The sequence below is a fragment of the Carcharodon carcharias genome (assembly GCF_017639515.1).
Source record: "Carcharodon carcharias isolate sCarCar2 chromosome 27 unlocalized genomic scaffold, sCarCar2.pri SUPER_27_unloc_1, whole genome shotgun sequence".
Classification (NCBI taxonomy): domain Eukaryota; kingdom Metazoa; phylum Chordata; class Chondrichthyes; order Lamniformes; family Lamnidae; genus Carcharodon; species Carcharodon carcharias.
In genome coordinates this window covers 8,092,380-8,118,678 of record NW_024470624.1, presented here as the reverse complement: position 1 = coordinate 8,118,678, position 26,299 = coordinate 8,092,380, and the positions used below count along the sequence as shown (strand labels likewise).

The following is a 26,299-nucleotide window of genomic DNA, read 5'->3' as shown; positions in this document are numbered from 1 at the left end:
CAGAATGTTTTACAGTGAGGGATGTGGGGTGTATCAGACAGTGTTATAGTGAGGTGTGAGGGGATATCAGAGGTTGTTACAGTGAGGGGCGTGGGGGCTATATCAGAGAGTGTTACAGTGAGGGGTGTGGGGTATAACAGAGAATGTAACAGTTAGGGTTGTGGTGTATATCAGAGGATGTTATAGTGAGGGATGAGGGGGATATTAGAGAGTGTCACAGTGAGTCATGTGGGGTATTTCAGAGAGTGTTACAGTGAGGGGTGTGGGCTATATCGGAGAGTGTTAAATTGAGGGGAATGCGGTATATCAGAGAGTGTTTTAGTGAGGGGTGAGGGTGATACCGGAGAGTGATACAGTGAGGCGTTTGGGGTATTTCAGAGAGTATTACAGTGAGGGGTTTGAGGTTTGGCAGAGATTAAATATGTGAGGGGTGTGGGGTATATCAGAGTGTGTTACAGTGAGAGGTGTGGGATATATCAGAGAGTGATACATTGAGGGGTGTGTGGTATGTCAGAGAGTGTTAAGGTGAGGCCTGTGGGGTATATCAGAGAGAGTTACAGTGAGAGGTGTGGGATATATCAGAGAGCGTTACAATGAGGGGTGTGGGGTATATCAGAGAGTTTTACTGCGAAGGGTGTGGGATATATCAGAGAGTGTTAAAGTGAGGGCTGTGGGGTATATCAGCATTTGCTACAGTGTGTGATGTGGGGTATATCGGAGAGTGTTACATTGAGGGGTGTGGGGTATATCAGGGATTGTTAAAGTAATGGTTGTGTGGTATATCAGAGAGTGTTACAGTGAAGGGTGTTGGTTATATCAGCGAGTCTTAATGTGTGATGCGGGTGTTACCTCAGAGAGTGTTACAATGAGGGGTTCAGGGAATATCAGAGAGTTTTAATGTGTGATGTGTGGGGTATAAAAGAGAAAGTAACACTGAGGGGTGAGGTGTATATCAGAGAGTCTTACAGTGAAGGGAGTGGGGTATATCAGAGAGTGTTAAAGTGAATGGTTTGGGCTATATCAGAGAGTGTTACAGTGATTGGTGTGAGGTATATCAGTCAGTGTTACAGTGAGGGGTGTGTGGTACATCAGAGAGTGTTATATTGAGGGGTGTGGGATATATCAGAAAGTATTATAGTGAGTGGTGTGGCTATATCAGAGAGTGTTACAATGAGGGGTGTGGGGTATATCAGAGAGTGTTACACTGAGGGTTGTTTGATATATCAGAGATTGTTACAGTGAAGGGTGTGGGGTATAACAGAGAGGGTTACAGTGAGGGGTGTGGGATATATCAGGGAGTGTAACATTGAGGGATGTGGGGTATATCAGAGAGTTTTATAGTGAGGGGTGTAGGGTATATCAGAGAGTGTTATAGTGAGCGGTGAGGGGATATCAGAGGGTGTTACATTTAGGGGTGTGGGATATATCAGAGACTGCTACAGTGAGGGGTGTGGGGTATATCAGAGATTGTTACTGTGAGGCGTGTGGGGTATCTCAGATAATGTTACAGTGAGTGGAATGGGTATATCAGAGACTGTTACAGTGAGATGTGTGGGGTATATGAGTCAGTGTTAAGTGAGGGGTGTGGGGTATATAAGGGAGTGTTACATTGAGGTGTCTGGGGTATATCATAGAGTGTTACAGAGAGGGGTTTTGGGTATTTCAGAGAGTGTTACAGTGAGGGGTGTGTGGTATGTCAAAGAATGTTACAATGAGTGGTGTGGGGTATATCAGTGAGTGTTGCATTGAGGGGTGTGGGATATATCAGAGACTGTTACAGTGAGGGGTGTGGGGTATATCAGAGTGTGTTACAGTAAGGCATGTGGGGTATATCAGATAGGGTTACATTGAGGGGTGAAGGGTATATCAGAGAGTGTTACAGTGAGGGGCGTGAGGTATTTCAGAGATTGTTACATCGAAGGGTGCGGGATATATCAGAGAGTGTTAAAGTGAGGGGTGTGGGGTATATCAGGGAATGCTACAGTGTGTGATGTGGGGTATATCGGAGAGTGTTACATTGAGGGGTGTGGGGTATATCAGGGATTGTTAACGTAATGGTTGTGTGGTATATCAGAGTGTGTTACAGTGCAGGGTGTTGTTTATATCAGCGAGTGTTAACGTGTGAGGCGTGTGTTACCTCAGAGAGTGTTACAGTGAGGAGTTCTGGGAATATCATAGAGTGTTAATGTTTGATGTGTAGGGTATAAAAGAGAAAATTACAGTGCGGTGTGAGGTGTATATCAAAGAGTCTTACAGTGAAGGGAGTGGGGTATAACAGAGAGGGTTACAGTGAGGGGTGTGGGATATATCAGACAGTGTTACAGTGATTGGTGTGGGGTATATCAGAGAGAGTTATAGGGAGGGGTGAGGGCTACATCAGAGTGTGTTACAGTGAGGGGTGTGGGGTATATCAGAGAGTGTTAAAGTGAGGGGTGTGGAGTATATCAGAGAGTTTTACAGTGAGGTGTGTAGGATATATCAGAGAGTATTTTAGTGAGTGATGTGGCTATATCAGAGAGTGTTACAATGAGGGGTGTGGGGTATATCAGCTAGTGTTACAGTGAGGGGTGTGGGGTTTATCAGAGAGTGTTACACTGAGGTGTGTGGGGTATATCAGAGAGTGTTATATTGAGCGGTGAGGGGATATCAGAGGGTATTACAGTGAGGGGTGTGGGTTATATCAGAGAGTGTTACAGTGAGGGGTGTGGGGTATATCAGAGATTGTTAAAGTGAGTGGTGTGGGGTATATCAGAGAGTGTTAAAGTGAGGGGTTTGCGGTATATCAGAGAGTGTTATAGTGATGGGTGAGGGATATCAGAGGGTGTTACAGTGAGGCGTGAGGGCTATATCAGAGTGTGTTTCAGTGAGGGCTGTGGGGTATATCACAGAGGGTTACAGTGAGGGGTGAGGGGATATCAGAGGGTGTTTCAATGAGGGATGTGGGGTATATCAGTGATTGTTTAGTGAGGGGTGAGGGGATATCAGAAAGTTTTACATTGAAGGGTGTGTGGTATGTCAGAGAGTGTTGCAGTGAGGCATGTGGGGTATATCAGATAGGGTTACATTGCGTGGTGTGGGGTATATCAGAATTTGTTACAGCGTAGGGTGCGGGATATATCAGAGAGTGTTAAAGTGAGGGATGTGGGGTATATCAGGGATTGCTACAGTGTGTGATGTGGAGTATATCGGAGAGTGTTACATTGAGGTGTGTGGGGTATATCAGGGATTGTTAAAGTAATCGTTGTGTGGTATATCCGAGAGTGTTACAGTGTAGGGTGTTGGGTATATCAGCGAGTGTTAACGTGTCAGGCGTTTGTTACATCAGAGAGTGTTACAGTTAGGGGTTCAGGGAATATCAGAGAGTGTTAATGTGTGATGTGTGGGGTATAAAAGAGAAAGTTACAGTGAGGGGTGAGGTGTATATCAAAGAATCTTACAGTGAAGGGAGTGGGGTTTATCAGAGAGTGTTACAGTGAAGGCAGTGCGGTATAACAGAGAGGGTTACAGTGAGGGGTGTGTGGTATATCAGAGAGTGTTACAGTGAGTGTTTTGGGCTATATCAGAGATTGTTACAGTGATTGGTGTGGGGTATATCAGTCAGTGTTACAGTGATGTGTGTGGGGTATATCAGAGAGAGTTATAGTGAGGGGTGTGGGGTATATCAGAGAGTGTTAAAGTGAGGGGTGTGGAGTATATCAGAGAGTGTTATAGTGAGGGGTGTTGGATATTTCAGAGAGTATTATAGTGAGTGGTGTGGCTATATCAGAGAGTGTTACAATGAGGGGTGTGGGGTTTATCAGAGAGTGTTACAGTGAGGTGTGTGGGTTATATCTGAGAGTGTTATAGTGAGCGGTGAGGGGATATCAGAGCGTATTACAGTGAGGGGTGTGGGTTATATCAGAGAGTGTTACAGTGAGGGGTGTGGGGTTTATCAGAGAGTGTTAAAGTGAGTGGTGTGGGGTATATCAGAGAGTGTTAAAGTGAGGGATGTGGGGTATATCAGAGGGTGTTATAGAGATTGGTGAGGGGATATCAGAGGTTGTTACAGTGAGGGGCGTGGGGGCTATACCTGAGAGTGTTACAGTGAGGGCTGTGGTGTATAACAGAGAGTGTTATAGTGAGGGGTGAGGGTGATACCGGAGAGTGATACAATGAGGCGTTTGGGGTATTTCAGAGAGCGTTACAGTGAGGGGTGTGGGGTATATCAGTCAGTGTTACAGACAGGTGTGTGGGGTATATCAGAGAGAGTTATAGTGATGGGTGTGGGGTACATCAGAGAGTGTTACAGTGAGGGGTGTGGAGTATATCAGAGAGTGTTAAAGTGAGGGGTGTGGTGTATATCAGAGAGTGTTACAATGAGGGGAGTGGGGTATATCAGATTGTGTTACAGTGAGGGATGTGGGGTTTATCAGAGATTGTTACAGTGAGGTGTGTGGGTTATATCTGAGAGTGTTATAGTGAGCGGTGAGGGGATATCAGAGGGTATTACAGTGAGGGGTGTGGGTTATATCAGAGAGTGTTACATTGAGGGTTGTGGGGTATATCAGAGAGTGTTAAAGTGAGTGGTGTGGGGTATATCAGAGAGTGTTAAAGTGAGGGGTGTTTTATATCTCAGAGAATCTTTCAGTGACCGGTGTGGGGGATATCAGAGATTGTTATATTGGGGGATGAGGTGATATCAGAGCGTGTTACAGTGAGGTGTGTGAGGTATATCAGAGATTGTTATAGTGAGGGGTGAGGGGATATCAGAGGGTGTTACAGTGAGGGGTGTGGGGTATATCAGAGATTGTTATAGTGAGGGGTGAGGGGATATCAGAGGGTGTTATAGTGAAGGGTGTGGGGTATATCAGAGCATTTTACAGTGAGCGGTGTGGGGTATATCAGAGAGTGTTAAAGTGAGGGATGTGGGGTATATCAGAGGGTGTTATAGAGAGGGGTGAGGGGATATCAGAGGTTGTTATAGTGAGGGGTGAGGGGATATCAGAGGGTGTTATAGTGAAGGGTGTGGGGTATATCAGAGAGTGTTAAAGTGAGGGCTGTGGTGTATATCAGAGAGTGTTACAGTGAGGGGTGTGGCCTATATCGGAGAGTGTTAAATTGAGGGGTGTGCGGTAAATCAGAGAGTGTTATAGTGAGGGGTGAGGGTGATACCGGAGAGTGATACAGTAAGGCGTTTGGGGTATTTCAGAGAGTGTTACAGTGAGGGGTGTGGGGTATTTCAGAGAGTGTTACAATGAGGTGTGTGAGGTATATCAGAGACTGTTACAGTGAGTTGTGTGGGGTATATTAGACAGTGTTAAGTGAGGGCTGTGGGGTATATCAGGGAGTGTTACATTCAGGTGTCTGGTGTATCTCATAGATTGTTACAGAGAGGGGTGTTGGGTATTTCAGAGAGTGTTACAGTGAGGTTTGTGGGGTAAATCAGAGAGTGTTACAGTGAGGGGTGTGGGGTATTTCAGAGAGTGTTACAGTGAGGGGTGTGGGGTATATCAGAGAGTGTTACAGTGAGGGGTGTGGGGTATATCAGAGAGTGTTGCAATGAGCGATGTGGGATATATCAGAGAGTGTTACAGTGAGGGGTGTGGGGTATAACAGAGACTGTTACAGTGAGGGGTGTGGGATATATCAGAGAGGGTTACAGTGAGGGGTGTGGGGTATATCAGAGAGTGTTGCAATGAGCGATGTGGGGTATATCAGAGAGTGTTGCAATGAGCGATGTGGGGTATATCAGGCAGTGTTACAGTGAGGTGTGTGGGGTATATCAGAGAATGTTACAGTGAGGGGTGTGGGGTATATCAGAGAGTGTTACAGTGAGGGGTGTGGGGTATATCAGAGAGTGTTACAGTGAGGGGTGTGGGGGAAATCAGAGAGTGTTGCAATGAGCGATGTGGGGTATATCAGAGAGTTTTACCCTTAAGGGTGCGGCAAATCCTTTATTGTCAAGGCCCCTCTCTCTCTCTCTCTCTCTGTCTCGCCCTGGAGTACAAATAGCTCTTGTCTTACGACCGGCTCCTGTGTCTCTGTTGCTCACATGAGACGCTTAGAGCCGGAGGATTTTGGCTGAGGGAGGGAGGGAGGGATTGAGTGCCCAGCCAACTGCCCCTCTGTCCTCTTCCTCCTCCTCCTCCTCCTCCTCCTCCTCGTCCTCGTCCTCCTCCTCCTCGTCCTCCTCCTCCTCGTCCTCCTCCTCCTCTTCCTCCTCTTCCGAGGAAAGGCGTTGTTGCCGGGCATCATTGGCTCTGCCGGGCCTGGGTCGCCGTGGTAACCGCTGACCGCCGCGTAATCAGGCCGACCTCGAAGAAGGCCGCTGCCTCATCCTCCTCGCTCCCTGTAACCCAGCAATCCCACCCCCTCCCCTGTCGTTTTTCCAGCTTCCACGACCCCCCCCACCCCCAACACCCCCCCCCCTCCCCCTCCCCCTCCCCGGCTCGCAAAGCAAGGCCGAGAAAAGATGCATAAGATGAGGGGCCCGAGGGGAGAGAGTGATGTCCACTCGGCCCCCTCGGGCCTGCTGCAACAGGCCTTACACAAGAATTAAGAGCAGGAGTAGGCCATTTGGCCCCTTGAGTCTGTTCCTCCCCCATTCGATGCAATCATGGCTGATCTGATTGTGGCCTCGACTCCACTTTCCTGCCTGTCCCTCGCTCCCCCCATCACCCTCGACTTCCCTCGTCGATCAAAACTCTGTCTAACTCGACCTCGGATATATTCAGTGACCCGGCCCCTCCACCGCTCTCCGAGGGGGAGAGAATCCGACAGACTGACCCCCCACCCCCGCAAACCCCGAGAGAAGCAATTTCTCCCCGTCTCCGTCTCGGACGGTGAACTCTCACCTGACGACCAGAGGCCGCTTGGCTGCTAGGCCCCAGGCTTCACGGCGTTGGCGAAGGCCGGGAGACGGGCCGGGGTGGGGGTGGGGGGGGTGTTGGGGGGGTGGGGGGGGGGGGGGGGGGTGTACACACCAAGTTAGGGCTGGCTAGGAGGGAACGGGAGGTAGACGAGACGGGGAGTGTGCAGTCCAGCCGGGCCGGCGCACAGCAAGATCCCGACGGAGCGCGCAATGTGACCGACGACTCTCCTTTTCACCCTTCCCCACCCCCACCCCGACGACATCGGCCGAGGACGAGGGGCGCGGGGGCGAGCGTTGTCACCAGGTACCCGGGTGGGGGAAGGGCGGGGTGAGAGGTCGGGGGGTTGTAGGTCGTTAGGGGGGTGGCGGGGTAGAGCCCTCCCTCGAACTTGCCGGGCGTGGGAGCTTTCGCGTGCGGCCGAGAGTCCGGGTGGGTGGGGGCTTCTCGGTTTTAGCTTGTGTTTTTCTGTCTCTCTCTCCGCCGATGCTGTCAGACCTGCTGAGTGTTTCCAGCTATTTTTGATTTTGTTTTGGAATTATAAGCTGGTTGAGGGGGGTGGGTGGGACAGGTGGAGCTGGATAGAGGGCCAGTTATAGGTGGAGGCCGAGAAGAGACTGCCAAAGATGTCTTAGACAAAAGGACAAAGGGGTGTTGACGGTGGTGATATTATCTAAAGGATGTGCTAATGGGGACATTAAGGGTAGCAAGCAGGACAAGCTAGTGGCAGATGGCCCTAGCGGGGGTGGGGTGGTGGTGAAGGGATCCAAACAGGCTAAAAGCTGGAGATGAAACAATGGATGGAAATACATTAAAAAATAATAGAAATAGGCGGGGAAAGAAAAACATATTTTAAAAAAAATATTAAAAAAATGATAAATTGTTGGACAAAGGGGGATTGTAACCAGGTACAATTAGAGCTGCCCATTCGGAAAATTGTCCTGGGTTGTCCCGCTCCCAGTTTCTCTTGTCTGCCCAGTTCGGGGTCTACCTCATCCCCGCCTTGCACAAGGTACTGGCCTGGCCTTCGTAAATCTCGATGTGGCCTGTTGGATCCACGTGAGCCTTTTTGATTGTAGCCCCTCAACCTTCCCAAGTTCGGTCCTTGGAAACCGAGGCATATTTTTGCCGTGGTTCTGATAGACCAACAGCTCTCAGTTGGAAGATTTCAGCCCGTTCCTGTTTAATCACTTTCAGCCAGATTTGTCCGAGGAGACTGGGTCCCTCACTGGCTACTACCATCAAGGGAGATCTCACTGTTTGACCTCCGTAGTGTGTTGTGGCTTTACATACGCCCTTGATTTGAATGTTTCCTCCTGCGTAAGTTTTTAATCTGGCATCAGTTTCTCCTCAATTCAGCCTACGCCTTCCACGTTTCAGGCATTTAAAAGTAGGCTCACCCATCACCGTAATGGCTGCTCCGGTATCCACCTCCATTCTGATAGGCTTCTCGTTCACTCTCATGGTTACACTGATAGGCTTTGTTCCTCCTACCTCCCTACAAAGGAAGAGGGACGTAGAGTCAGAGGGAGGGATGGAGGGAGAGACGGGGAGCGACAGTGAAACCAAGGAAGAGAGAGGTGGAAAGTCGGAGGGAGAGGTGGAGGGAGAGATAGCGAGAGGCGGTGAAACAGAGGAACAGAGAGTGACAGAGGGTCAGAGAGAGAGGCAGAGGGAGAGATAGTGAGAGGCTGTGAAACAGAGGAACAGAGAGGGACAGAGGGTCGGAGGGAAGGTGGAGGGAGAGATAGAGAGAGGCTGTGAAACAGAGGAACAGAGATGGACAGAGGGTCGGAGGGAGAGGCAGAGGGAGAGATAGCGAGGCAGTAAAACAGAGGAACAGGGAGGGACTGAGGGTCAGAGGGAAGGTGGAGGGAGAGATAACGAGGCGGTGAAACAGAGGAACAGAGAGTGACAGAGGGTCAGAGAGAGAGGCAGAGGGAGAGATAGTGAGAGGCTGTGAAACAGAGGAACAGAAAGGGACAGAGGGTCGGAGGGAGAGGCAGAGGGAGAGATAGAGAGAGGCGGTGAAACAGAGGAACAGAGAGGAACAGAGAGTCAGAGGGAAGGTGGAGGGAGAGATAACGAGGCAGTGAAAGAGAGGAACAGAGGGTCGGAGGGAGAGGCAGAGGGAGAGAGAGAGAAAGTGAAACAGAGAAATATAGGCAGTCAGAGGGAGAGATGGAGGGAGAGATAGAGAGAGACAGTGAAACAGAGAAAGAGAGGCAGTCAGAGGGAGAGATGGAGGGAGAGATAGAGAGAGACAGTGAGACAGAGAAAGAGAGGCAGTCAGAGGGAGAGATAGAGAGAGACAGTGAAACAGAGAAAGAGAGGCAGTCAGAGGGAGAGATAGAGAGAGACAGTGAAACAGAGGGATAGAGACAGAGAGTCAGAGGAAGAGATGGAGGGAGAGATGGAGAGAGAGATAGAGAGAGACAGTGAAACAGAGGAATAGAGGCAGTCAGAGGGAGAGACGGAAGGAGAGATAGAGAGAGACAGTGAAAGACAGGAAGCGAGAGAGACAGAGAGTCAGAGGGAGAAACAGAAGGAGAGGGAGATAGAGAGAGACAGTGAAACAGAGGAATAGAGAAAGAGAGTCAGAGGGAGAGATGGGGAGAGAGATAGAGAGAGAAACAGTGAAAGAGAGGAAGAGAGAGACAGAGAGTCAGAGGGAGAGATGGAGGGAGAGATGGAGGGAGAGATAGAGAGAGAAACAGTGAAAGAGAGGAAGAGAGAGACAGAGAGTCAGAGGGAGAGATGGAGGGAGAGATAGAGAGAGGATCAGTGAAAGAGAGGAAGAGAGAGACAGAGAGTCAGAGGGAGAGATGGAAGGAGAGATGGAGGGAGAGATAGAGAGAGAAACAGTGAAAGAGAGGAAGAGAGAGACAGAGAGTCAGAGGGAGAGATGGGGGGAGAGATAGAGAGAGATGGTGAAACAGGAAGAGAGACAGAGAGTCAGAGGGAGAGATCGGGGAGAGATGGAGGGAGAGATAGAGAGAGACGGTGAAACAGAGGGATAGAGACAGAGAGTCAGATGGAGAGATGGAGGGAGAGATGGAGGGAGAGATAGAGAGAGGATCAGTGAAAGAGAGGAAGAGAGAGACAGAGAGTCAGAGGGAGAGATGGAAGGAGAGATGGAGGGAGAGATAGAGAGAGACAGTGAAACAGGAATAGAGACAGAGAGTCAGAGGGAGAGATGGAGGGAGAGATAGAGAGAGAAACAGTGAAAGAGAGGAAGAGAGAGACAGAGAGTCAGAGGGAGAGATGGAGGGAGAGATAGAGAGAGAAACAGTGAAAGAGAGGAAGAGAGAGACAGAGAGTCAGAGGGAGAGATGGAGGGAGAGATAGAGAGAGGATCAGTGAAAGAGAGGAAGAGAGAGACAGAAAGTCAGAGGGAGAGATGGAGCGAGAGATGGAGGGAGAGATAGAGAGAGGATCAGTGAAAGAGAGGAAGAGAGAGACAGAGGGTGGAAACTCCCCGGATTGGCACCAAGTGCGGTAGCGGGCGCGAGAAACCATGTTCAACCCGCTGGCCGCAATGCTGGTTTTCACGCTGTATTGCTCACTCCCTCCCCCGCCTCATTAAATATACCGGCACAGGGGTGGGGGGGGTGGGGGGGGGGTGGGGGTCTCACCACCTCGCCGGTGGGCGTCCTCCGATTTGCTCACCGCACCGTTACCTCAGGCCGGGCACCGTATCTACACCGCAGCCGCGCCAGCTCCTCTCAGTGTCTGCAGCGCCAGGGTGGCTCCAGTGAAGGCCTGGGGACCCCTAAAACAGCCAAGAAGACTGCAGCGCCCCCCCACCCCCGACTCGGCCTTCTGGACACGGGTGGGGGGCTCACCGTGATGTCCAGTAACCCCCGGCTCTGGCTGCAGGAGGTCCGGTAATCTCACCGCTCCGGATCGGAATCGCTCATCCCTAATTGCCCATGCTCAGGTATTTATGAGTCTGGAGTCACGCACAGGCCAGACCAGGTCAGGGGGGCAGATTTCCTTCCCTAAACAAAGAAAGGGATAGAGTAAGAGACAGGGAGAGAGACAGAGAGATAGAAAGAATGGCAGAGAGAGAGAGAGAGAGACAGAGACAGAGACAGAGAGATAGTCAATGAGAGAGAGACACACACAGAGAGAGACAGAGAGAGACACAGGGAGACAGAGAGAGAAAGAGAGAGAGCGAGAGAGAGAGAGTCAGAGAGAGAGACAGAGGGAGAGAGACAGAGAGAGAGAGAGACAGAGAGAGAGAGAGACAGAGAGAGAGAGACACACAGAGAGACAGAGAGAGACAGAGAGAGAGACAGAGAGAGAGACAGAGAGAGAGAGACAAAGAGAGAGTCAGAGAGAGAGACAGAGGGAGAGAGACAGACAGAGAGAGAGAGAGACACAAAGAGGGAGAGAGAGACAGAGAGAGACAGAGAGAGAGACAGAGGGAGAGAGACAGAGAGAGAGAGAGAGAGACACAAAGAGGGAGAGAGAGACAGAGAGAGACAGAGAGAGACAGAGGGAGAGAGACAGAGAGAGAGAGACAGGGAGAGAGACAGAGGGAGAGAGACAGAGAGAGAGAGAGAGAGAGACACACAGAGAGACACAGAGAGAAGAGGTGGGCCATCTGACGCAGGAAGAAGGTGAACAATCTCACCGGCGCTGCCAGGGTAAGGCAACCACCTCATCGCTCCAAACTCTCACACCCTCGCAAAGCCCCTCACGCATGAGGGGAGGCGGTGGTGGCATGGTGGGGTGGTCATGTCTCTCTCTTTCTTTCTCTCGCTAAATGCCTCTATCTCTGCATTTCCACCACTCTGTGTCTCTCTCTCCCTCTGTCTCTCTCCCTCTGTCTCTCTCATTCTGTCTCTCTCACTCTCGCTCTCTCTGTGGCTCTCTCTCATTGACTATCTTTCTGTCTCTCTCTCTCTCACTCTCTTTCTCTCTCTGCCATTCTTTCTATCTCTCTGTCTCTCTCCCTGTCTCTTACTCTATCCCTTTCTTTGTTTAGGGAAGGAAATCTGCCCCCCTGACCTGGTCTGGCCTGTGCGTGACTCCAGACTCATAAACACCTGAGCATGGGCAGTTGGGGATGGGCGATTCCACTACGCCAGTGCCTCCCCCCACCATATGTGTGTGATGGGCTTTGCGAGTTTGGAGCGATGAGTTGGCAGACTTACCCTGGCGGCACGGGCCAGATCATTGACCTTCTTTCTGCGTGTGAACAAAGCACAATTTACGACATAGGAGCAGAAATGAGGCTATTCGGCCCATCGAGTCTGCTCCGCCATTCAATCACGGCCAATAAGTTTCTCAACCCCGTTCTCCCGCCTTCTCCTCGTAACCTTTGATCCTCCTGACCAATCAAGAACCTATCTGTCTCGCTCTTAAATAATATATAAAAAACATTCACTCACTGCCAACTCATGGACATCACCTCTCCATCTGGCTTCATCTCCTCTGGAGGCTGCACCCTCACCATACCACCCCACCCCCCCACCCAACCTTGATCACTTGCACAGATCAACATGTGCCCCCTGCACCCCGCCCCCGCCCCCTGCCCCACACACACACACCCTGGGATACCCACCCTTCCCCACTCTCACTCTGCAGCCTCTTCCCTTGCCTGAGGCCACTCCTCCCCACCACCCCCCCCCATTTCCCCAAGCGAGTTCTAGCCCCCCGCAGCTGTTGAAAAGCCACACCCTCCCCCCCTCTCCCCGCGCCCCCCGCCCCCCAGCCTTACGGCTGGTCTGGTGGGTAGAGACCTGCCCGTGACTCCCACCCCCCGAAAGTGAATGTGCTGCTGCCCGTGAAGCCTGGCGCCGATGACCAGGCAGCACGCCCACAAGCCAGCAAGGTAGGCGGAACGAAGCTCGGGGTCCCGAGCGAATTGTGGCTCGCCGGGGTTGGGGGAGGGGGGGAGCAGAGGGGACACCTCGCTCACGTACAGTTGCGAAACGCGTCGGCGTGACCGGCGCGGGGGAAGGGGGGGAATATTCCGGAAGGGCGGGGATCATAATGAAATGCTAATGTATGCAAACCGAGCGGCGGCGGGAAACGCGGCCAAGCCATTGGTGGGTGGACCGGACGATCGTAAACTGGTTTCGCTACGGCGTGAAAACAATTTTTGGCCCACCCACCATCTTGACCGCTCATGCCCAACGGCAACTGAGGATTCTTCCCAGAGAGTCAGAGGGAGAGAGACAGAGGGAGAGAGAGATAGACAGCTAACGACGGAAGAGGGAGAGATGGAGAGTCAGAGGGATGGACGCACAGGGAGGGAGAGGCAGGTCACAGAGGGGGAAGAGAAAGAAGGAGAGAGGCAGGCCAGAGAGACAGTCAGAGAGATAGAGGTAGGCTGAGGGAGGAGAGGGAGACAGAGGAAAGGAGAGAGAGAGAGAGACAGAGACTGAAGGAGGAAGAGAGAGAAAGACAGACAGAGCCAGAGGCCACAAAAGACAGGAGAGAGAGAGTCAGATAGACTGGAAAAAAGAAAAAGTAAAGAAAGGCAGAGTGGAAGAGAGAGAGGGAGAGAGAGCGACAGAGAGAGAGAGAGAGACAGAGACTGAGAGGGAAAGAGAGAGAGAGAGAGAGGGAGTGACAGAGGCTGAGACAGAGACCGAGACAGAGAGACACAGAGAGGGAGAGAGAGACCGAGATTGAGAGAGAGACATAGACAGAGATTGAAAGAGAGAGATCGAGAGGGAGAGGAAGAGTGAGAGAGATTGAGAGAGAGAGAGAGAGACAGAGTGAGAGGGAAAGATAGAGAGAGAGAGGGAGTGACAGAGGCTGAGACAGAGACCGAGACAGAGAGACACAGAGAGGGAGAGAGAGACCGAGATTGAGAGAGAGACATAGACAGAGATTGAAAGAGAGAGATCGAGAGGGAGAGGAAGAGTGAGAGATTGAGACGGAGATTGAGAGAGAGAGAGAGACAGAGACCGAGACAAAGAGAGACAGAGAGGGAGAGAGAGAGAGACTGAGAGAGTGGGAGGCATAGACAGAGACTGAAAGAAAGAGATCGAGAGAGGGAGGCAGAGTGAGAGAGATTGTGAGAGAGAGAGATTGAGAGAGAGACAGAGAGAGCAGGAGGCATAGACAGAGACCGAGCGAAAGAGAGAGGCTGAGAGGGAGAGGCAGAGGCTGAGAGGAAGAGACAGAAACAGAGAGAGAGAGAAGAAACGAGCCTGGAGGTGAAGCTTGCTGTCTCCTTGACGTGTGAGTTTTTAATATAATTTCTCACTCTCAGTGCCTGCTCAGTGCTCAGGAAGCAAACTGCAAGCTGCAAAATTGCAGCCAAGTGACTCGGCGATCCCAAAGGCCCCGAGCAGGCTTCCTATCCAAGAATTAATCAATCGAAAGAGAAAACTACAGAGTTGGAGCAGAGCAAATCATAACTCAATCATCCCAGGGTCAAACAGAGCATTAAACACTCCCCCCGGGACAGGTACAGCACGGGGTTAGATACAGAGTAAAGCTCCCTCTACACTGTCCCCATCAAACACTCCCAGGACAGGTACAGCACGGGGTTAGATACAGAGCAAATCTCCCTCTACACTGTCCCCGTCAAACACTAAGATATTGAAGATTTCTCAGGAATCTTCAAATTAACTCATGCAAAATTGAGAATAATTCCTCAGTGCAATTAAGCATAGTGTGAATTATTTCTGGAAAATTACCTCAACACTCAAAAATATATTTTCTCTGCTAGGGACCTTCTTTTAAACACGGAGTCTCTCCGTCAGTGACCCCCTTTCAAAGAGGGTGTCTCTCTCCATCAGGGACCCCCTTTTAAAGGCGGAGTCTCTCTGTCAGGAAGCCCATGGATAGTTATGCAGTTAATAAATCAATGGGGAACACAGGGTTTAAACCATTTTGTCAGGTTTATTGTGATATTTTCTCTTGGTCAATGCTCGTGAAGCAGGTGCACACTGGGAATCAATAATGTACAGACACAGTCAGGAACACAATAGCTGGCGATGATAATCCAAGTGAAATTATATATGTCCTGAGAGCTCAGGCAGGCTGAGAGGTGGAGTCAAGAAATTCCCAAAGATTTCTTGATCCCATTTCCGTCAATGAATCCGTCCATGTCCGCTCTGGACTTCCTTCGATCCCTTCTGAAACTTGCCCACCTGTCATGGACATTCACTTCTGCAATCCTGATCTCATGTCCCCATTCAAAAGGCTCTCTGAAAACATTGAGGCACTATAGAGTTAGTCCCTCTAACCCCCTCTCTCACACTCCTTTATCTAGGGAGCTCCCTCTAACCCCCCTCTCTCACACTCCTGTATCTGGGGAGGTCCCTCTAACACTCTCTCACACTCCTGTATCCGGGGAGGTCCCTCTAACCCCCTCTCTCACACTCCTGTATCTGGGGAGGTCTCTCTAACTCCCTCTCACACTCCTGTACCTGGGGAGGTCCCTCTAACTCCCTCTCTCACACTCTTGTATCTGGGGAGGTCTCTCTAACTCCCTCTCTCACACTCCTGTATCTGGGGAGGTCCCTCTAACCCCCTCTCTCACACTCCTGTATCTGGGGAGGTCCCTCTAACCCCCTCCATCACACTCCTGTATCTGGGGAGGTCCCTCTAACCCCCTCTCTCACACTCCTGTATCTGGGGAGGTCTCTCTAACCCCCTCTCTCACACTCCTGTATCTGGGGAGGTCCCTCTAGCCCTCTCTCACACTCCTGTAGCTGGGGAGGTCCCTCTAACCCCCTCTCTCACACTCCTGTATCTGGGGAGCTCCCTCTAACCCCCTCTCTCACACTCCTGTATCTGGGGAGCTCCCTCTAACCCCCTCCCTCACACTCCTGTATCTGGGGAGGTCCCTCTAACACCCTCCCTCACACTCCTGTATCTGGGGAGGTCTCTCTAACCCCATCTCTCACACTCATGTATCTGGGGAGGTCTCTCTAACCCTCTCTCTCACACTCCTGTATCTGGGGAGGTCTCTCTAACCCCCTCTCACACATTCCTACATCTGGGGAGGTCTCTCTAACCCCCTCTCTCACACTCCTGTATTTGGGGAAGTCCCTCTAAACCCCCTCTCTCAGGGAATTTTGCCAAGACTATTTCTTGCAACCTGCTCCTAGGAACCCAATTGCCAATGGCTTCAATTGAGGCCTTGATGTAGGCCAGGCACATAGTCTCTGGAGAACTGGAAGCTGGAGGAAAACCTTTTTTGAATCGTTGGGTCTCATCACCCAGCCATATTCAAGTGTCATCTCCCTCACTCCCTACCCTGCCAGTGTTGCCATCTCTGATTGGACGGATTCATGGAGGTTTGATCACATAAACTTTGACCTCCGGCCTGCCTTGCGCCCAGTCAAGCAGCCCTTTTTCTGATTTTCAACACGTTGATGATGCAGAAACCAAACCATTCGAAGCGGTTGAATGTTACTTTGACCTTATTTTGATGTGGAAGCTTCCGTGTGACCTACCATTAGCTCCAGAAGCCGCCACACCTTCAATCACAATGCGCCAGGTTCAAAATGGCCGCCGTCCCTATTGACCCTTGGAGGGAGCGGGGGTTGAAAGGTCAACGTCTGCCCTACCGACAGCTACCGCACCCCCAACCCCACCACCCCACTCTGGCCCGGCTCCCCTCACCCACGCACCTCAGGGAGAGAGCGAGAGGTCTTCAACCTTTTCAGTCTGACTACCGCAGGGTGAAAGGTCAGCCTCTGGCCCGCTCAGCACCGCCCACTGAGCCCCCTCCCCCCGAACCAGCCTCCCACCGCCCCCCCACCTCCCCCCCCCCAGCACCCCCAGCCCCCCACAGCGTCCGTCACCTCGGGGTCCCGCTCCGGCCACCAGCAACTGGGTCGTGAACCAACCAGGAATGCCGCCCCCATCCCCCACACCTCCTGCAACGCCCCACAGCCGCACCACCCCCCCCCCACCACCCCACCCCATCCCAGACCATTTCAAGTTCTGTCCATTAGCTTGTGCCCATCCCCAAGGCAACCATGCCAGGGTGCTGAGATCAGCAGGCCGTTGCCCGGGCAAGATTCACGGTGGGGTCAGGGGTCAATGTTGGTCACGGAGCAGAACCCAGCCAACCCGCGCCGCCCTAATTTAGTTTGCGGGTCCAGAGGCAACAGAGTGAAGCATCTTGTCAGGGTTTGAAGGAGACTTGTGAAGTGGAATGAGCTGGTTGGCTTGAGCAGGTTGGTTGGGAGGCTGAGTTCCCAGTGGGTCCAGCGTTCATACGTGAGCACCACGGGTGTTATAACGGGAAGACAGGTCGGCCATCAAAGGGACTCTACGTGACCCAGGGCCCAATTCTGTATGCCTTCAACATTCACCCCCATCCACCAACGTCAACATTCACTCCCTCCACCACCGACGCACAGTGGCAGCAGTGTGTGTACCATCTACAAGATGCACCGCAGCAACTCACCGAGGCTCCTTCGACAGCACCTTCCAAACCCACGACCTCTACCATTTAGAAGGACGAGGGCAGCAGACGCACGGGGAACACCACCACGTGGAAGTTCCCCCTCCGAGACGCACTCGCCATCCCGACTTGGGAATGTATCAGCCGGTCCTTCACTGTCGCCGGGTCAAAATCCTGGGAACTCCCTCCCTAATAGCACGGTGGGTGTACCTACACCACAGGGGACTGCATTGGCCCGAGAAAGCGGCTCACCCACCACCACCACCTTCTCAAGGGGGCAATTAGGGATGGGCAATAAAGGCTGGGCCCGACCAGAGACGCCCACATCCCTTGAGACAAGAAGCACTGATTGGCTGGCAATCTGGCCAAACCATTCACGTCTTTAATCCATCGGCTCCTTTGATGTTGTCGAGCTGTCTGCCCCATCGGCCTGTCTCTTGCCCCACCGGCTGAGATTCCACAGGCCTCAGGCTTCTCCCCACCACCTCCCCCTGCCTTCAATCGCGGGGCCAGATCTGAGGAGGCGGGAGCAGGAAGGCCGAGGGACCTGGGTGGGGTGGGTGGGGGGGGTGGTGGGGGGGATGGGCTGGGTGGGGTGCAGCGAGATGCAGTTTTCAGGGTTAGACCGTAAGACGCGGGGGGGGGTGCAGAAGTGGGCCATTCGGCCCGTCGAATCTGCTCCGCCCTTCAGGGAGACCATGGCTGATCCGATCATCCCCAACTCCACTTTCCTGCCTTGTCTCCATCACCCTCGATTCCTTCACTGATTAAAAATCTGTCCATCTCAGCCCTGAATATACTGAATGACCCAGCCTCTCCAGCCCTCTGCGGTAAAGACTTCCGCAGATTGACGACCCTCTGAGAGAAGACATTCCTCCCCATCTCTGGTTTAAGTAGGCGCCCCCTCACTCTGAGATTGTGCCCCCTGGTCCTAGACTCTCCCACAACATTAAACAACCTCTCGGCAAGACGAGAAACCTTCGACAACGTGTCAAGCCCCCTGAGAGCCTTAGGCTACCAGGTTACTGTCAGGTCGACCACGACCCTAAGAAATGGTGGAGCAGGCTCGAGGGGCCGAATGGCCTCCTCCGGCTCCTTGTCTGTCTGCTCAATGGGTGGAGCTCAATGAACAAGTAAGTGAAAGCTCGACGCCGGTGAAACGAAGGCACCCTTTTAGGTCGGAGATGAGGAGAAATGTTTTCTCTCTCTGAGAGGGTTGTGCGACTTTGGGACTCTCTGCCTCAGGAGGCGGGGTCTCTGCCTTAGGAGGCGGGGGAGGCGGGGTCTCTGCCTCAGGAGGCAGGATCTCAGCCTCAGGAGGTGGGGAGGCAGGGTCTCTGCCTCAGGAGGCGGGGGAGGCGGGGTCTCTGCCTCAGGAGGTGGGGTCTCTGCCTCAGGAGGCGGGGGAGGCGGGGTCTGAATATTTTTAAGGCAGAGGGATATAGATTCTTGTCCGGGGAGGGGGGGTCGAAGGTCGTCGGGGGGGTGGGGTAGGTGGGAACGTGGAAATCGAAACACAAGAAGATCAGCCGTGACCTTATTGAATGGCGGAACAGGCTCGAGGGGCTGAATGGCCCACTCCTGCTCCTATTCCTTCTGTTCTTACGCAGTACAAATTGTCCCGATCCTCTGAAATTTGGCATTCTTTCATTTGTCCTGATGCGCGCAAGACGAGAAACCTTCGACAACGTGTCTCACCTCTCAGCGATATTCAAATCCCGTGCCGGCCGAGGGGCTGATCAAGGGAGTCGGGGCATCAGGGGGAGCGGTTGGGAAAATGGGGTCGTGGAGGATCAGCCGTGATAGTATTGGATGGCGGAGGAGGCTCAAGGGGGCCGAGTGGCCTACCCCTTGGCCCCTAAAGTTCGCAATAACGTCCCGAAGGGAACCAGGGACGCCGACGTGAAGGGCGACCGTGAAAGGGCCAGGGAGCGGAAGGGACTGGCCAACTCTTCCGAAGGGCTAGTACAGACACCGGTGGGGGTGTGTGGCCGAATGGCCTCCTCCTGGGCGACAAAGACGTGGAAGAGCACGGAGGGCCTCATCATCTTGTCACCCAGCCTGGGAAACCTGGATTCTTTCTCCTCTGCCAACCACCCCCAAACCCTCTGCTTAAACCTGGCGTTCCAATCCTCGTCCCCGTGTCTGTCCTTGGGGGTGGGGGGGGGGTCGACGTTCTCGGTGTGGAGGGTGGGAGGGAGGGGGAGGGCGAGGCCTCCCCCCCCACCCCCGGGCTGGACCCTAGGGTGCCCTCTTTCTGGCTGCGGAGCCTGGGCGGGGATGTCCATCCCTTCTGGTCCCAATTACGCCCCCCCCCACCACCCCCCACAACCCCCACCAAGCCGAACCCCCACTGCCAACGCACCACCCTGCCCCCGCCCCACCACCCGCCCACCACCACCCCCCCCCACCAACCCAACCCAACCCAACCTAACCCAACCCAACCCAACCCTCTCCCACTTCAACAAAACCATTGTCAGGCCTCTGCCGTCACCCATCTCCCCCCTTGTCCCTACTCTCCCCCACTCCCCAGCCCCCATCGCTCGGGCAGCCAACAGGAAGAGACGAGATTGGAAGCAAAAGCCCCTTGGGAGGGGGGTTCTGGGTGTCTGGGGTGGTGGTGGGGGGTGGGGGGGGTGGTGGGCGGTGCAGGGGATTGGCGGGGGGGTCACGTTATAAGAGAAAAGCAGCTCGAAGGCCGAACCTGCCATTAAATTTTATGACCCCTTTGCTCTTCTGGGCGTCACCGGCGAGGTCCCAGCATGCATTGCCCCCCCATCCCTAATTGCCCCTTGAACTCAGTGGACTCGCTCGGCCATTTCAAGGGGGCTGGGGGTTGGGGGGGGGGTTGGTGGGGGCAGGCTAGGTGTCAACCACATCGCTGTGGTGGTGTGGGGGGGGGGTGCGCGGTGCAGGGTGGGAGTCTGGAGTCACGTGTAGGGAGGCCAGGTAAGGGTGGCAGGTTTCCCCCTTCCCTCTAAAGGGGGGGACATGAGCGAACCAGATGGGGTTTTGTTTAACGACCATCGATGACGGTTGTCACTGTCCCTGTGACTGAAACTGGCTTCCTAATTCCAGATTTTATTAAGTTGAATTTAAATTCCCACCGGCTGCCGTGGGTGGGATTTTAACCCGCGTCCCCAAAACCCCCCGCTCCAACCCCCCCGCCAGAGCATTAACCCTGGATTACTCGTCCGGCATCATTATCACGACGCTACCATATCTCCCAGCGCCACCATCTCCCCCATACCCTACCCCATCCCCCACCCCCGCATCGCCCCCCCCCCACCCCACCTCACCCACCCACCCACCCTCCACCATCCCCCACCCCCCCACCTTCCATCACCCAGGCCCCCAACAGGAAGGGACGGGATTGGGCCCGAGGCCCTTTGGGGTTGATGTGGGCTGGGAGGCCGAGGGGCCTCGGTGTAAGAGGAAAGGGCTCTGTGGGCCCGAGCGGTGGCATTGTCCCTGGACCGGTGGCGTAGAGACCCAGGGCAATCTTCTGAGGGCCCGGGTTCAAATCCCACCAACGGCAGATGACCGAATTTGAATTCAATGACTAAAGAAAAAGAAACCGGAATTTTGGAGGCCACGAAACCATCGTCGAAGGTCGTTAAAAAAAAAAACCCCATCTGGTTCATTAGCGCCCCCCCCCCCACCCCCCTTCAGGGAAGGGGGAAATCTGCCGTCCAGACCCCGGTCTGGCCTACACGTAACTCCAGACCCACACACACACACACGCACACACACCGCGACATGGTTGACCCTTAGGCGTCCTCTGAACGTGGGCAATAAACGCCCCCCCCCCCTACGAAAGAAGGAAAGAAAGAGGTTTCGGTGGGGGGGGCGTGGTGTGCCTGGGCGCTCGGAGGAGCATGGAGGTACATTCAGTTGCGTGGTCGGTCGCTCCCATCGGGGGACTCGGTGGGAGTGGGGGGGGCAGGGGGGCGGGGGTGGGGGGGGGGTGGGATGGGTGGAGCGTCCCGCCCGTCGGGGGAACCTTTCGGAAGCTGGCAAGGGCGTCACAGCGGGAAGACGAGGAAGCCGGAGAAGGTGGAGTACTTCCAGCCGCCCATCAGGTTGCCGCGCTCCAGCTTGAGGGAGGCCCGGTCGCCCTTCTCCATCTGCATGAGCCCGGCGTTGGTGGCAGCTTCCCGGGTCACGTCCTGGTCTCCGGCGAAGGCCGAGATCACCGGCCGTCCGTTCAGCGTCAGGCTCACCTGGGGTGGGGGGGGGGTGGGGGGGGGAGGTCGACAAAGGCAGGCGTTAGAACGAGGGGGCGGTGGCTGCGATGCTGAATATTGAATACCTTGGAGCTACGCAGAGATGACACCAGTTTGGACGACACGCCCTTGCCTGCATCCACTCTCCCTCTTCGGAGAGGTAGCGAGAGGGAGCGAGACGTAGAGAGAAAGAGAGAGGTAGAGAGGGAACCTTCATCGCCCTCAGTCCAGGCTTGACCCGCCAAGGCGGGTCAAAGGTCGTCGATTGGCCCACCGATCAGCCCACCGAGCAGCGCAGCTTAGGGAGAAGGGGATATTCAGCCCTCACCGCCTGCGGTTGGGTTGGAGCCCGGACCCCCAAGGGGTGAGAAGCCGGTCATTGACCCGCTGACCCCCCACGGGTGACCTCCTCCGCCTCATCAGAGAGAGGAGGCCTCCGCCAGTGCTCTCCCACTGAGGTGGAGCCTGGCCGCAAGGCCCCACAAGGCCAAAGGTCAACCTCTGTCCTAGCCAGCTCACGCCCCCCACCCCCAACCCCACCCCCCCATTCCCTGTTCAGTAAGAGGAGGCAGCCCCCCAAACCCCCCCCTCCCCCAGACTCCGCGTCTCTTGTTCTCACTGACCTGAATGGTCTGCCGGTTGTACACCTTGACAACATGGAAGGTGAAGCTATAGATACCCTTGTGGGGCGCGATGAAGGCACTGATCTCACGGTGGAAGTGGCTGCCAATGTTCACCAGCACCTGGGGGGAAGCAAGTGGATCGTCAGGAACCTGAGAGGGAGACTGAGAGAGAGAGAAAGAGAGAGAGGGAGAGGAAGGGAGAGACAGAGAGAGTGAGGTAGAGAGAAAGGGAGAGAGACAGAGAGAGACAGAGAGAGAGAGACAGAGAGAGAGAGAGATAGAGAGACAGAGAGAGAGAAAGAGAGAGACAGAGAGAGAGAAAGAGAGAGACAGAGAGAGAGACAGAGAGAGACCAAGAGCGAGACATAGAGAGAGAGAGAGAGAGACAGAGAGAGACCGAGAGACATAGAGAGAGAGAGAGAGAGAGAGAGAGAGAGAGACAGACACAGAGAGAGATAGAGAGAGAGAGAGAGAGACAGAGAGAGACCAAGAGAGAGACATAGAGAGAGAGAGAGAGAGAGACAGAGAGAGACCAAGAGAGAGACATAGAGAGAGAGACAGAGAGAGACCAAGAGAGAGACATAGAGAGAAAGGAGAGGTAGAGAGAGTGATATTTCAAGAGGAAGAGAGGGAGAGAGTCAAGGACAGAAAGAGGGGGACAGATAGAGAGAGAGGGGGAAGTGAATTAGAGGCAGACAAAGGAGAAAAAAGAGACAGACAGACAGTGTGAGGGAAACTCCCACACACAGGACTTGGGCTATTTAACCTCGTGCTGTACCTGCCCTGGGAGTGTTTGATGGGGACGGTGTAGAGGGAGCTTTACTCTGCATCTAACCCTGTGCTGTACCTGTCCTGGGAGTGTTTGATGGGGACAGTGTAGAGGGAGATTTACTCTGTATCTAACCCCGTGCTGTACCTGTCCTGGGAGTGTTTGATGGGGACAGTGTAGAGGGAGATTTACTCTGTATCTAACCCCGTGCTGTACCTGTCCTGGGAGTGTTTGATGGGGACAGTGTAGAGGGGGCTTTACTCTGTATCTAACCCCGTGCTGTACCTGTCCTGGGAGTGTTTGATGGGGACAGTGTAGAGGGGGCTTTACTCTGTATCTAACCCCGTGCTGTACCTGTCCTGGGAGTGTTTGATGGGGACAGGAACAGCACGGGGGGAATGGTTTAGAGATTTTGTTAGACTGGCCCCCGGTCTGGGAGCAGTGAAGACAACCCCTCCTGAAAATGGATGCAGATCCTTCGAATTAGGGCTGATGTCAGGAAGCAGAACACAAAAGCTGCTTTTTATGTTTTCAGCTATCAGTTTCACTTTGTCCAGCAAACGTTAGCAGCGCCCTTGATTTTAACCCATCAGTTATTGCTTGAAATTATACAGGCAGTGAGAGACCAGTCAACTGAACAAATGCTGGAACTAAGAACAGGACACTAACACCATGTGTGCTCCTTCAATCACCTCCTACTCTGGACTTCCAGTTACCCAAGTTACCTGCGCTGTGTAGCGATTGGTCACTGCAGTCACATGGTCAACTTACGACATTCTCTTAAAGGTACATCGCACCCCACTTTACCGTACGGGCGATAATCTGGGACACGCCCCAACTAATGAGCTGCCGAGGATGAGGGGGTCAATCGAAAAACTCAAAACGCATCGAGATAGATTGTTGGAGGGGAACCCAGAAGGAATGAACAGTTCAGACCAGTACTCCTATTTCCCAGTTTTTATTCCTCTTTCCATTCTGGAAAGGCTAATTAAGGGTCAGGTGCCAAGGAGGGTAGATGGAGGTATGTTACATATCAGTCAGTTTGTGCTGACAGACACTCAAGGGGGCTGAATGGCCTCCTCCTGTTCCCTGTGTAACAGGCTCGAGGGGGCTGAATGGCCTCCTCCTGTTCCCTGTGTAACAGGCTCGAGGGGGCTGAATGGCCTCCTCCTGTTCCTGTGTAACAGGCTCGAGAAGGGCTGAATGGCCTCCTCCTGTTCCTCTGCACCTTTACATAGATACAAGTAAGGAGCAGGAGGAGGCCATTCAGCCCCTTGAGCCTTCTCCCCTCCCCCATTCGATAAGATCATGACTGATCTGACTGTGCCCTCAACTCCACTTTCCCGCCTGTTCCTCCCCCTCCCCTCCCTCCCTCCCTCCCCTCCCCTCCCCTCCCTCCCCCATAACCCTCGACTCCCCTCATCGATCGAAACTCTGTCTAACTCGGCCTCGGATATACTCAGTGACCCGGCCTCCGCCGCTCTCTGTGGGGGGGGGGGAGAATCCCACAGACTGACCCCCGCAGCCCCCCCCACCTCTGAGAGAAGAAATTCCTCCTCATCTCCCTCTTCAATGGGAGACCCCACCCCACAACGTTATTTTTAAACTATGCTCCTCAGAGGGGGGTGGGGGGGGGTGGGGGGGTCAGTCTGTGGGATTCTCTCCCCACCCCCCCCCACCGAAAGCGGCGGAGGCCGGGTCACTGAATATATCCGAGGCCGAGTTAGACAGAGATTCGATCGACGAGGGGAGTCGAGGGGGCTTATGGGGGGAGGGAGGGAGGGAGGGAGGGGGAGAAAGTGGAGTTGAGGCTGATTTCAGTTCAGCCGCGATCTTATCGAATTGGGGGTAGGAACCGGCTCGATGGGCTGAACAGCCTCCTCCTGCTCCAGTTTCTCATGACCCCCCCCCCCCCCCCGCCCGCCCACCCACCCCGTGTCTGGCAGGAGTGCCCAGACCTGGGGGAGCATCATCCTCGGGGTTGCATACCGAGGGAGGGAGGGATTGTTTCACTCGGAGGGACGTGAATCTGCTGGGGCCTCCCTACCCCGGAGTTGGGGGGGGTGGGGGCGGTTCTCTGTGCCTGACCGAACAGCGCTCGGTCCGAAATCCTCCTTCCCTCCCCGTTGGAGGACCTCACCCTGCCCTTCCCACCATCGGCCTGTTCCCCCCCACCCCCCCCGCCCCCTCCGCTACCCCCCCCCCCCCAAATACCAACGCCCGCCCCCTCCGCGCCCCCCCCCACCCCCACCACCACCGCCACCACCGGCCGTCTCAAGCCTCTCGCTGTTCGCCCTCTGGGACAAAAGAGGAAAGACTTCGGCAAAACTCATGTCCCTCTTCGGCGAGGGCTCTGCAGAGCGGTTCACTGGCACCGGGTCGGGGGGGGGGTGGCGGGGGGGTTGGGGGGGTGGGGGGGCGAAGGGGGGAAATGGGTGGGGTCTGGGTCAGGAGGGGGAGGGGGAAATGGGTGGGGGTTGGGTCAGGAGGGGGAGGGGGAGGGGGGAAATGGGTGGGGGTTGGGTCAGGAGGGGGAGGGGGGAAATGGGTGGGGGTTGGGTCAGGAGGGGGAGGGGGGAAATGGGTGGGGGTTGGGTCAGGAGGGGGAGGGGGGAAATGGGTGGGGTCTGGGTCAGGAGGGGGAGGGGGAAATGGGTGGGGGTTGGGTCAGGAGGGGGAGGGGGGAAATGGGTGGGGTCTGGGTCAGGAGGGGGAGGGGGAAATGGGTGGGGGTTGGGTCAGGAGGGGGAGGGGGAGGGGGGAAATGGGTGGGGGTTGGGTCAGGAGGGGGAGGGGGAGGGGGAAATGGGTGGGGGTTGGGTCAGGAGGGGGAGGGGGAGGGGGAAATGGGTGGGGGTTGGGTCAGGAGGGGGAGGGGGGAAATGGGTGGGGTTTGGGTCAGGAGGGGGAGGGGGGAAATGGGTGGGGTTTGGGTCAGGAGGGGGAGGGGGAGGGGGAAATGGGTGGGGGTTGGGTCAGGAGGGGGAGGGGGGAAATGGGTGGGGGTTGTGTCAGGAGGGGGAGGGGGGAAATGGGTGGGGTTTGGGTCAGGAGGGGGAGGGGGAGGGGGAAATGGGTGGGGGTTGGGTCAGGAGGGGGAGGGGGGAAATGGGTGGGGGTTGGGTCAGGAGGGGGAGGGGGAAATGGGTGGGGGTTGGGTCAGGAGGGGGAGGGGGGAAATGGGTGGGGTCTGGGTCAGGAGGGGGAGGGGGAAATGGGTGGGGGTTGGGTCAGGAGGGGGAGGGGGAAATGGGTGGGGGTTGGGTCAGGAGGGGGAGGGGGAAATGGGTGGGGTCTGGGTCAGGAGGGGGAGGGGGAGGGGGAAATGGGTGGGGGTTGGGTCAGGAGGGGGAGGGGGAAATGGGTGGGGGTTGGGTCAGGAGGGGGAGGGGGAAATGGGTGGGGGTTGGGTCAGGAGGGGGAGGGGGAAATGGGTGGGGGTT

General features: G+C 54.5%; 1 protein-coding gene across 1 annotated transcript in view; it reads right to left on the bottom strand.

Moving 5' to 3' along the window:
• Positions 1–21,263: 21,263 nt before the first annotated feature.
• The window catches only part of LOC121273633 (cerebellin-1-like), a 5,956-nt gene continuing 920 nt past the window's right edge, over positions 21,264–26,299 (bottom strand). The window contains exons 2-3 of the mRNA XM_041180779.1: positions 22,088–22,207; positions 21,264–21,461 (exon numbers count right to left, since the gene is read on the bottom strand). Coding sequence (XP_041036713.1) covers positions 21,264–21,461; positions 22,088–22,207 — 318 coding nt within the window. The remainder of the gene's footprint in view (positions 21,462–22,087; positions 22,208–26,299) is intronic.